Source organism: Cebus imitator, unplaced genomic scaffold (genome assembly GCF_001604975.1).
Source record: "Cebus imitator isolate Cc_AM_T3 unplaced genomic scaffold, Cebus_imitator-1.0 Scaffold289, whole genome shotgun sequence".
Classification (NCBI taxonomy): Eukaryota; Metazoa; Chordata; class Mammalia; order Primates; family Cebidae; genus Cebus; species Cebus imitator.
In genome coordinates this window covers 862,121-874,030 of record NW_016107604.1, presented here as the reverse complement: position 1 = coordinate 874,030, position 11,910 = coordinate 862,121, and the positions used below count along the sequence as shown (strand labels likewise).

The 11,910-nt window shown below is 42.4% G+C and overlaps 1 protein-coding gene across 2 annotated transcripts in view; it reads right to left on the bottom strand.

Moving 5' to 3' along the window:
* The window catches only part of DIPK2B (divergent protein kinase domain 2B), a 50,423-nt gene that overhangs the window by 30,687 nt on the left and 7,826 nt on the right, over positions 1 to 11,910 (bottom strand). For both annotated transcript variants that reach the window (XM_017502050.2, XM_037729056.1), the window contains exon 2: positions 10,850 to 11,114. In XM_017502050.2, coding sequence (XP_017357539.1) covers positions 10,850 to 11,114 — 265 coding nt within the window. The remainder of the gene's footprint in view (positions 1 to 10,849; positions 11,115 to 11,910) is intronic.

Here is an 11,910-nt window from a genome sequence, read left to right as displayed (position 1 = left end):
AAAAAAAAAAAAAAAAACCATTAAGAGGGTGAAAAGGCAAGCCATAACTGGATGAAGATGTTTGCAATACATAGCTTACAAAGAGCTTGTATCCAGAATATAAATATAACTTGTGCTAATTAATAAGAAAGACAATCCAATAAAAATGAACAAACGAAACCCAGTACTTTATCAACGATGAGATCAAAGAAGCCAGTACATATATGAAAAAGGATTCTACATCATTAGTTATCAGAAAAACGCAAATTCAAACCATACAATGATATACTGCCAGACTCCCACCAAAATAAGTAAAATTAAAAACCAACAATAAAAGTGTTGATGAAGATATGGAACATTGGAATGCTTTCTCCCATTGCTAATAGGAGGAAATCAACACAACTGCTTTGGAAAACTACTTAGCAGTATCAACTAAATCTATCCATATGTACATACTATGGCCCAACAATTCTACTTCTGTGTGCTTATGTTCACAAATAGATAAGTACAATAATGTTTGTAGCAACTTTAATTCACAACAGTGCAAACTAAATACAGCCCAAATGTTCAACAGTAGAATGTATACAGTGTGAAACCATCACATGGTGGAATATTATACTGCAGTGAAAAAGAAAACCACCCACTGATTCACACAACAACATAAATAGCACGATGTGTTGTGTACATATTGTATGATTCCATTTAAATAAAGTTCAAAAATAGATAAAACGAATCCATGGTGATTTAGGTTAAAATAGCAGCTACCTTTGGGAAGGGGCAGGGTAACCAACTGTGTAGGTTGTCCTGCAACTGAGTGGTTTCAGTGTGAAAATCAGGATAGTCCCAAGCAAACTAGGATGGTTGGTCACCCTAGGATGTGGTCTTTTTTGGGAAGGCATATGAAGGAGCCTTCTGAGGGGCCAGAAATGTTCAGTATGTCAATATGGGTGGTGGTCGCGAGTGAATACACGAGTGAAAATTTATCCAGCTATGCGTTTAAGATTTATGTGTTTATGTATGCCGTTTATACTTTAATTGAAAATCTTTAAAAATAGCTGTATGCTACAACACACAGAGCACGAAGAAAGCAAAGACAATAGGGCCATTAGGAGAATTTTGGTGGATAACAAAATGAAGGCCCGATTTTCATTTCTAACGTTTGCTTGTTTTCTTTTTTGGGTGTTGGGGCTTTGATGTGAGAAAGGTGAAGCAAAATGTGGTAAACAGGAATGAAAAGCCAGAATGCATAAAGGAAGCCTTCATTGTTCGGAGTGAGTTTCCCAGCCTGGGAGTTTCCCAGAGACCTGGCACATGATATTGCTGAGCCATGGGCAGTGAATGCAGAGAATAGAAAAGGCAGGAATATCCATTTCGATGTTTAAAAAAGCAAGAGGCTAGATTTCACAAATTAGTGATTAGTAGGCTGATCCTGGATCACAGGAAATATTCAAAAACAGGTTATTAATAGGATAATTTGTGAGCCTCCAGAAGGGGAAATGATGATCTTAAGGAGTCACTAAGGATTCTTTTAATCAAATCATTCCAGACTAACAACTTTTCTTTTCTTTGACCTGGTTACTTGATTTTTAATCAGACAAATGCAATAGACTTAGAATATATGAACCTTAGTGAGGCATTCAACAGTGATTCTCATGAGAACCCTAAAAAAGAAAAGGGGAAACAAGATTTTGGCTGCATAGAAAAATTAAGATGATTAGTAATTGGTTAACTGAGTTTACCTAACAACAAACAGACTAACCCCTATAGAGAAAGAAAGCTTTTCATTTGGCCCTGTTCTGTTTAACTTTTTTTTTTTTGGGGGGGACAGAGTCTCACTCTGTCGCCCAGGCTGGAGTGCAATGGCACGATCTCGGCTCACTGCAACCTCTACCTCCTGGGTTCAAGCGATTCTCCTGCCTCAGCCTCCTTAGTAGCGGGGATTACAGGTGGCCACCACCACTCCCGACAAATTTTTGTATTTTTAGTAGAGACAGGTTTCTCCATGTTGGCCAGGATGGTCTCAAACTCCTGACCTCAGGTGATCCACCTGCCTCGGCCTCCCAAAGTGCTGAGATTACAGACATGAGCCACCATGCCCGGCCCTGTTTAAATTTTTATTGAGGACATGGATTAAAAATTGTGTTCATCAAAACTGAGAATAATATGTACTCGGGGTGACAGTGGGTATGGTAAGTATCAGAATCAAGTTGACAGGCTAGAATAATGGATTTAATATAAGAAGATCATATATAACAGGATAAACAAAAGGCTCTGTCCTTGTAAATGAAAATCTAGCTACAGAAGGGGTTTTAGTTGACATAACATTTAAGAAGCTTCAGTATGAGGGGAATGCCAAGATGGGAAAGAGAATTGGGGATGTTTACAAAGGGGAAGCCAGGATTTAGGGCTGCTTGTATGGGAGGGCATATGTCATGTATAATCTGTCTGACTCCAAGGCATAGAAAGAATTTACACAAGCGAGAGCTACACGAAGACAGATTTGAGATGAACTTTCCAAGTATCTGCTCTGTCAAAGAAGGCATAGCTGTTTCTGAAGGTAGTGAGTTTCCTGTCACTGTATGATAGGATAGATGACCCTTTGCCTTACAGAAAGGATGCAAAAATGTTAGAGTTCAAATTGCTGAGCTTTCAAATTTATTTCAACCCCAAGAATCTATGACATACATGTAATTCAGTAAGTAGAAATAGATTTTGATCTTTAACAAATTGATATATTGCTCTGTGGTTTGCCCTCATATATAAACCAGGAATAAATATATACTTATTCCCTGCTTAACCCACACAAAAGGTTTACAAATCATGCCTTCCATAGACCTCTTGATAATCCTGAGAAGAGCTGACACAATTATAAAAATTATTACTGCCATAAGTGCCCTTGAATTAGGAATAAATTAATACTCATTTTTAATATTTTTTGTATTATTTCTCCACATTAATGACCAAACTTTTGTCGACAGCAGCCTAACAGAATCCTGGGTTGATTTTCAATTTTCCTCTGAGCAGTGATTTGGCAAAGGCTAAATCATAGATTGGGGAAATAAAGAGTTTTAATCATTGTTATTACCCTGATATTATTACAGTTTCAATTATTTGCTCTGTGGCTTAAAAGGTAATGATTTTACATTTCTAGTTTGGCAGGTTTTTTTCCCTTTTTATTGTTAACGTCTGATGTTATTCTCTTTTGATTAGATAAAATGATATTTCACATTTCTACTTTAGAAAATGTATTGAGGGGTTTTGTGGCTTAATAAACAGAACACAATCACGATATCACAAGCAATTGATATAGTGATTATGTGCTGTTTATTAGGCTGCCAATACTGTGTTAGAACACAATCACTATATCAATTGATTGATGTCTTCCAAGTGACTTTCTTTATAGATATATGCTATATATTATATAGTTTAGCCTTTGCTTACTTCACAGCATGTGGACATGCACAGAGGAACAGCCAATCCAGAGGTCTCTGGGCCAAATCACACTTAATGGCTAAAGCATTTGTTTCTGAGTACATCAGAATAGGGATAATGAGATATCAAAGGAATTGTGTAGAACAAAGGATGCCTTGATTTTTTGAAAAAGGGGCTTGATTGGTAACATCTAAGTTTAGGGAAAGCCTAAAGCCCTGTAAAGGCAAAGCTTGCTTTGTATGATCTGTTCTGATGATTGTTCAGGCTTCGGTTATGTTTCGGCTAGGGGCTGCCTGTATTCTGTATTTGAGCATCATGTGGAAGGAGCCACTGGTGACTTATGTCATGTCTATCTTTCCCCTAGTCTTCTCTTGCCTCCTTTTTCTTTCTCAACTTGTCTGTGTCAGGACTGGGGAAGCTTTTCACTGTTTCATTTTCATTCATGAGATCCATCAAGAATAATTTAAAGGTCATTTGAGTGGGTACACTGGGTGATTGTTAGTCTCTTTTCTATGACTCTATGACATAATGGAAGTTTCAAAATGAGTTGGTTAGTCTCTGACCCATTCCAAACAACGTCTTTGCCACAAATGTTGAGATGGCAAAGTCTTAATGGTTGTAATCTTAAATAAGTTAGATGACTCAAAATCTTAGTTCTTTTAGCTCTGAACATTTCGAATTCCATGACTGGAAGGAGAAAATGGGCTGAGAGGGGACTTGTATCTTTTCCATAATATCTCTCCAGTTGGTTCCCAAAACTCCCATGGGTGACAAACACAGCTCTCTGAATACCTCCCAAGGGACACAGGAATGGGGTCTCATGATTTCACAGTGATGATGTACCTCTGAAGGGCCTCTGTTTCTCCAAGACCATTCAGTCAGAGGATGTGCCCTGATGTCCAGGGAATATTGCCCTGTGCGGTACTGGGGAGGCATTCTTAGTTGCTTAAATTTCCTTTGCCACTAATAGTCATTTCATCTTTGACTCCAATGGTAGATGTGTGTGAAAATAATACAGCCACCAGTCAGCCTATTTTTTCTTTTTCAGCACCAATATAGTCATGTTCTTTAAAAAAAAAAAAAAAACCGGAAATTTTTTGAAGCATCCTTGACCTAGAGCCTGTGACAAATTAAAATGTTTATAGTCTGAAAACTAGCTGTGAATCCAATATAAAATTTTCGTCTTCATTAAAACACTTTATCACAATGTGTCTTGTACTCGAACAAATCGAATAGGGTCTGGCTCCTTCATTGGGGTGTCATCTCCCAGAGTATAAGGACCTTCTTGATACCCTTATGCCCTCCCAGTGCCCAGGACAGGTCCTATAAATATCCCTTACATATTTTGGAGTTACATTTAAACAAAAGGGAATTTCACTTGTTTATTAGTTACATCTAAACTCGCATTTAGATTATATAATGAACATGCATTTTGGTTGATTTGCTGATTTCCCTTATTCTATCTATTTTAAAAAAGAATGGAGACATAGGAAGTAAAATAGCCAACCGTCCTTGTTTAAACAAAGCTGGCCGAACACTCTGTACTGCCATCTAGTGGGAGAAAAGGCTCTGCGGTCATCTAGTGTATTGCCGTTTGGAGGGAGTAACGTGTTTAGAACAATGTCAGATCGGATCACAGTTGAGGGGACGGGAGCAGGACATGGTGGGACAGGGTGGAGGATATGTGTTTTCCTCTGATTAGCCACGTGCTGCCTAGAGTGGTTGCCTCTTTGCCCTTGGCATAAGAGCAGAGGAAGCCTTCTTTGTGTTTTTGTGAACAAGCACCTGACGATAAACTCTGAGCGGTGTTCTTGGCTGTGGTTCTATTTTCGGGCTAGTAATTTAGGCTGTGGGATATTCCCTTCAGAACAATGCAGCTTTTAGAGGAGAAAAGTCACGATGTTATTAGCATAAGTGCTATACACACACACACACATACACACACACAGACAATTGCATTGTTTCACCTTCTTTCTAATTCTTGGTCCTGTCGTCCTTAGCAGCCCTGCTACAGCTGTACCGCATTGTGGCTCAAGACTCAGTGTCCTTAAATACAAAGCTGCATTTGGCCCTGCAGGAGGGGAGCCGGGGCCTCCCTGGCTCAGCCTCTGATGATGACTACTGGGGCTTTTCATCCAAGTTGACTTTATTTATTCATAAGCAGGGCTGACAGTCAAAGTTCTGAGGCCCCTGAACCGGCCAGATCCCTCCTTCCTTTCGTTTACTTTTATTTCTTTGATTTTTTTTCTCCTCTCATCTCTGCCTTGTCAGTTCTCTGAGCAGAGCCTGTGAGCTCCTTGTGGCCTCTTTTTCTTCCCCTAAACACACAGCAACACACACACAAGCAGATATGCACAATGGAAGGCTCCGGCTTAGATCCCAGTTGGAAAATAGTTCTTGAGGAAATCAGAGAAAACCCACTTAAGTCACACACAGAGAGAATCCCAGGGGGCTGGCCTGACAGGTAGGCTGAGCCGACACTGGGCCATTAGGTGTGAGTTGAAGGAAGAGGCAAGTCTCCCAACCACGCAACCTATCACAGCTCCCCAGCTGGCTCCTGAAACTCCCATATAAATACAGAAAGGTCATAATTTCCAAACAAGAAATTAGGGCTCATATCTGATAGGTTATCATCAGAAAAACAGGACAGAGCTATTTGGCCAAATCTGGGATGGTCACTCAGAGATTTCATCTTTTATTCCAGCTGAGATCAAAGACAGAGGCTGCCAGCTTAGAACACTACTGAGAATAATTCTGGGGCCACATCTGGGTTTAGTAGGGGAAGAATGCAGGAGTATATTAGGAAGGCCTGAGATAGTCATGCATGAACTAGTGAAAGCATCGCAATATTGGCTTCACATGCAAATGGCTTCTTAGAGGGCTAACAGTGAAATGTCATTAGCTGTTAACTTCCTGGCACAAATTAAATTATTACATTAGCCACCCATCACAAGGCTCTAAGTGAATGGGTCACAGCATAGGTGAATTTGTTTCTATGGCTTATTCTTCCCTTTTAGAATTGAGTTAAAATTCACATAACATAAAATTCACCATTTAAACCATTTAAAATTATATAATTCAGTGGCTTTTAACATATTCAGAAGACTGTGCAACCATCACCATTATCTAATTCCAGAATCATTTCATCGCTCCAGAAAGAAATCATTTCATCACTCCAGAAAGAAACCCCTTAAACAGTTACTCCCAATTCTCCCCTCCCCTCAGCCCTTGGTAACTGCTGATTTGCTCTCTGTCTATGGATTTGCCTACTCTGGACATTGGCTATAAATTGAAACATAAAATATGCGGCTTCTGGTGTGGTGGCTCACGCCTGTAATCCCAGCACTTTGGGAGCACGAGGCGGGTGGACCATGAGGTCAGGAGATTGAGACCATCCTGGCCAATGTGGTGAAACCCCGTCTCTACTAAAAATACAAAAATGAGCTGGGTGTGGTGGCGCATGCCTGTAATCCCAGCTACTCAGGAGGTTGAGACATGAGAATCGCTTGAACCCGGGAGGCGGAAGTTGCAGTGAGCCGAGATCGTGCCAGTGCACTCAAGCCTGGCAACAGAGAGTGACTCCATCTCAAAAAAAAAAAAAAAAGAAAGTGGGAAAGAGTGTGGCAGCAGCACATCTTGGGTCCGCTGTGGAATCCTAAGGGCAAAGGGTCTCTAGACTTCTTGGTGAGGAGAGAGAGAGAAGATGGGGCCACAATAGGATAGTAATGACCTTGAGCTTAACTGATAGAAGAAGAATGGGTTTGTGCAGAATTTATACAATGGCTGCTAATATTTCTTCTTTTTTTTTTTTTTAATAAAGAAGAGAAAAATCTATGGCGGAGATGAAAAGATGGGTTATAGGAGAGCCAAAGTAAAGTGAAAATTGTTCTGGTTTTGGCCGTGTCTTACCAGTATGCTGTTAATAGATGCTGTTTTAGCAGAAAGAAGAAAAGCTTGTTTAGCTGCATGTAATGCAAGATGACAAAATTGGTAGAGGAAATTTTAGCACAACAAATTGAAGAAAGAGATTCACTTATTACAAGAATACTGCTGTGCATTTCCATAGTGATGGACTTCTAAAGCATATTCTTGTCTATAAGCTCATTAGGATAAATGAATCAGACAGAGCAGGTACTATTTTCTGTCATTTGAGAAATAAGAAAATCAAGGCACCCAGCATAGCTCCTGGTGATTAGTAGGTATTCAATCAGTATTTGCTAAATAAATGAAGCAGAGTCACATTGTCAAAGAATATCAGCGCTTAGAGGGCCTTTGAGATCATCCAGAAGCCCTTCTCCCACCTCATTTTTGGAGGAGGAATTGATATTCCTCTGATGAGCAGACTGGGGAAATTTGGGGCTTAAATCCTAGGTCAATTGGTCAGGGAGTGAAGGACCCAAGTCAGTAGTGTGTCCTTTGTCTCAGCACAGTATCGGCATGTCAATTACATGGCTTTGTGATGATGTGTGCCTTTTCCTATCTCTACCACTGAGCCATATGCTTCTGGGGGGGGGGGGNGCTTGCGTCTGATTCATCTTTGAATACCCAGGATGTCATAGCACAGTTGATGAAACTTATTGGATGGATTAACAGGAATGGAAGCTCTGTGTTCTTACTGGGTCTCTGCTCCTTCTTCTCATTTTGCCATAGCTTTTAGTGGCAGATACAAAACTCAACCAGAGTTTCCAGGCCCCGGGGAACTTTTCCCTCTACCCCAGTGTCTACATTCCTCAAGGTAGGTGACACAAGATGTACTCACAGAGTGCAGACCGCAAAAGTTGTACCTGGCAGGTTACTTTGAACTTGTTAGGACCCTTGGGATAATCTTTACTGTACTGTTATTATGGAAGTATCTGGAAGGTGAGAAAAAGAGGACCTTTTCCTTAATTCAAAGCCTAATGTTAGTCTAGCTACCTTAAGTAGAATCCCAAGTGTATCCTGCACACCAGAAAGTTCATTCCTGGCCAGGCATGGTGGCTCATGTCTATAATCCCAGCACTTTGAGAGGCTGAGATGGATGGATCACTTGAGGTCAGGAGTTCAAGACCAGCATAGCCAACATGGTGAAACCCTGTCTTTACAAAAAATACAAAAATTAGTCAGGTGTGGTGGCACACACCTGTAATCCCAGCTACTCAGGAGGCTGAGGCAGGAGAAATGCTTGAACCCAGAAGGCGGAGGTTGCAGTGAGTCGAGATTGCATCACTGCACTCCAGCCTGGGTAATGGAGCGAGACTCCATTTCAAAAATGAAAAGTAAAAGAAAGTTCCTTCTTTTGATATGTTGTCCAGGTCCCAGATGGAGGGAGGCTTGCCTTGGAGAAATTATACTCTTCAGAATGGAACTTGACAATGATGGAGGCAGTAAGAGGTGACAGGGTCTTCAAGGGGTTCTGAAACAATTCCTTGTCTACCCTGTTTTGCTCTTCTGGGGGACTTCTGTTTGCTCCTGAGCACATATGTGAGGCAAAATGGAGGAGGTCTTATAGTGGTCTTTTCCATGCCTGTGAATGGCATATGGTGGGTAGCAAAGCTCACGCATGAAAGGGCAGAAAGAGAGGCACAGGGGACTGCACACTGACCATGGTTTGAGCTTTGGTATCTGACCTCTGTCTTCTGTTTCTGCCCCGTGTTGAGTAGCCACCATGGGCTTCTTCTACATAAGCCTCCACTTCATGTCTCCTGCACCAACTCCAAGACCCGCATGTTGGATCTTGCCAACATCTCTCCAGCCTGGGACACCTTGACTTCCTCTGGTTTGTTCCCTTCCCACTCAATGCCAATAAATTCACAGAGTGCAGACTGCAAAAGCACCACATTGGGAAGCTCAGGTGTATCCAATGTTCTATGATGGCCCTGTTACCAGCAACCTGATTCCTCCTGACTTCAAAGCAGTTTCCACATGTATTAGTCAGGGTTCTCCAGATAAGCAGAACTAATAGGATGTACAGATAGATAGATGGAGAGAGATTTATTATAAGAAATTGGCTCATGTGACCATAAAGACTGACAATCCTAAGAGCTGCAGTTGGCAAGCTGGAGACTCAGGAGGGCCAATGCATAGTTCTAGTCCAAAGGCTGGCAGGCTTGAGGCCCAAGAAGAGCTGATGTTTCAGTCTGAGTCTGAAGGCAGGAAAAAGCCAATGTTCCTGCTCAAATGCAGACAGTCAGGCAGGAGGCGTTCCCTGTTATTCGGGAGCAGGTCAGCTTTTTATTCTATTCAGGCCTTCAGCCGACTGGCTGAGACCCACACACATTAGAGTGGGAAATCTGCTTTACTCAGTCTACTGATCTCAACTTTAATCTCATCCAAAGACATCTTCACAGAAACAGTCAGAATAACGTCTGACCATATAGCTGGGCATCCCATGACCCAATCAAGTTGACACATAAAATTAACCATCACACCACACAACCTAAGCACAAAGCCCGATGGTCTTGTTACATGGATAGAATATCCAGGGACCAGTGATTCTTCTTTACTCTATGTCTGTCATCTTGCAGAGACCAACAGAGGGTTTGTTAGTGCCCAGAATTCACTCAGGCAGCCTGAAGTACCCATGTAAAGGACCTAGTGGCCCAGGGAGTGTGAGAAGCAGCCTCAGCATCCCCATGAGAAGGCCAGTCCAAGTCCTCCCTCCTTGTCGTGGCAGGGAGGTTGGGGTGAGCCTCTCCTTTCTCATCTTTGCTGAAGGTGAGCCACTCAGTCTTCCGAGGTGGCATCTTCTGCACCCATGGGCTTAGCTAGATGTGTGTGGAGGGCCATGGCTGTGCTGGAGTGAATGAAGAAGGATGATAGTTGAGATGATAGTATAGGAGGGACCCAGTGCTGAATATGACAGCACCGGCAAAGTGCTGAAGTTCCCAGGGCAGCATGCTCATGGGAGTGGGTGGGAGGCTCTCAGGTGGGAAGAGGATGCTGTATTATTTAGGTTGGCTTCTATAATGACTGAGGTTTGGTTATTCTTTACAGTGGGAGATAGAAGAGGAACCTGGCTTTCAAAGTGGTCTCTCTGTATTGTGAAACAGGATATACATGGGCGCTTCTAAGAGGGGACACTTGGCTAGCCTGGAGGCTGTCAGAGGGCTGTCAGAGAAGGATACAGGCGAATTAAGCCCTGACAGAAGGATGGGCTGGCAAGGGTCATCCTGTCAGATCTTCAGGCCAGAGGTCCCAGCTAGGAACTGTTTCTCAAATTGTCGCTGAGGATCGCATCAGAGAGAATGCGGGATGACAATGGGATGGAACCTTGTAAGTAAACCTTGTTTAGTTACTGTTTTACCGTAAGCAACTCTGTTTTATGACAGTGTTTTGTCACACTTTAGACAGACCACAGCTTCTCCTTTTCCTCAAACTGAGCTATGAGATGGGAATGAATCTCTCATCTCTCTCTCTTATCCTCCCCTTTGCACCCCCTTCCCATGGCCTTCACACTCACCTGCACCAGGTCTGGCGTGAGGCGCTTGGCCTGCAGCCATTTCTGGAACCTCTCCGTTTTCCGCAGGACACGCTCAATGCTGCAGGTCTTTGGGGCTGAGGCAGATGCACAGATTCTCCTGTCTGAGATCTCGTTTTGATATTTGCTGATCAGCCTAAGGATCTCCACAGGGCGCCAGATTTTGGAATCATCTGAGTAATTTGCAGGATAAGAAAGCAAGAAGTCGGGAGGCAGTCCAAGGTGGGAAGCCAGCCAGCTGTCAGACCTGTCAGAAGAATAGCCCTTTGAGGACTGGCCTGTGAACGGGAGGCTCGCAGAGCCCAGGGACAGGGAGACAGGGGACAAGAGCCCAACCGATCCATTTCTCCTATTTAGACGGAGGTGTTCGAAATTCTTTTTGTAAGACGACTATTTTTGTTTCTTCAAACTTAGGGCAGTGTATATGTCATATCAGAAAAGGTGAGGGAGCTGTGAGTCACACACAGACACGATCCTCTTCATGCAACTGGCACAGAAACACTAGCCGTGGCTCTCTGAACTTTTACTCCCTGTAAAGATAGCAGCTTTACGTACACTGCCATTTTTGATTCCCCTAATATTCAATTTCCACTGTACAGGGTAGAAACTCAGGCTTATAGAGCTTAGGTATCTTGACCAAAGTCAGACAATGCATTGCCAATCAGAGGTGCGGACCCCGGGCTGTCTGTCAGCAAACCTCAGTATCTTTCCCTTTCCCTATACTGGTTCCCCAAACTGCTCACCCTCTGACCAATGGCTAGGTCTTGGAACCACAGAGGTTCTTGAAGAAGCTCTTGGGCCTACACTAAGGAGATCACTGTACCTCCATACCCTACCCCAAGCAGCCCCATTAATTTTGTTTTCAGTCTAAAAATTTAAATCGTCAGCACCAACAAAGTCTCAGGCAAGAGTGACTACTAAATTATCACCAAATTGGAAGCTATCTGGGTTCCAGGAGGTGTGTGATTCTACATGATGGCCTGGTCAGTTCTTAATCCTCCTTAGGGAGAGGCATTTGCCTTTTTTTTTTTTTTTTTTTTTTT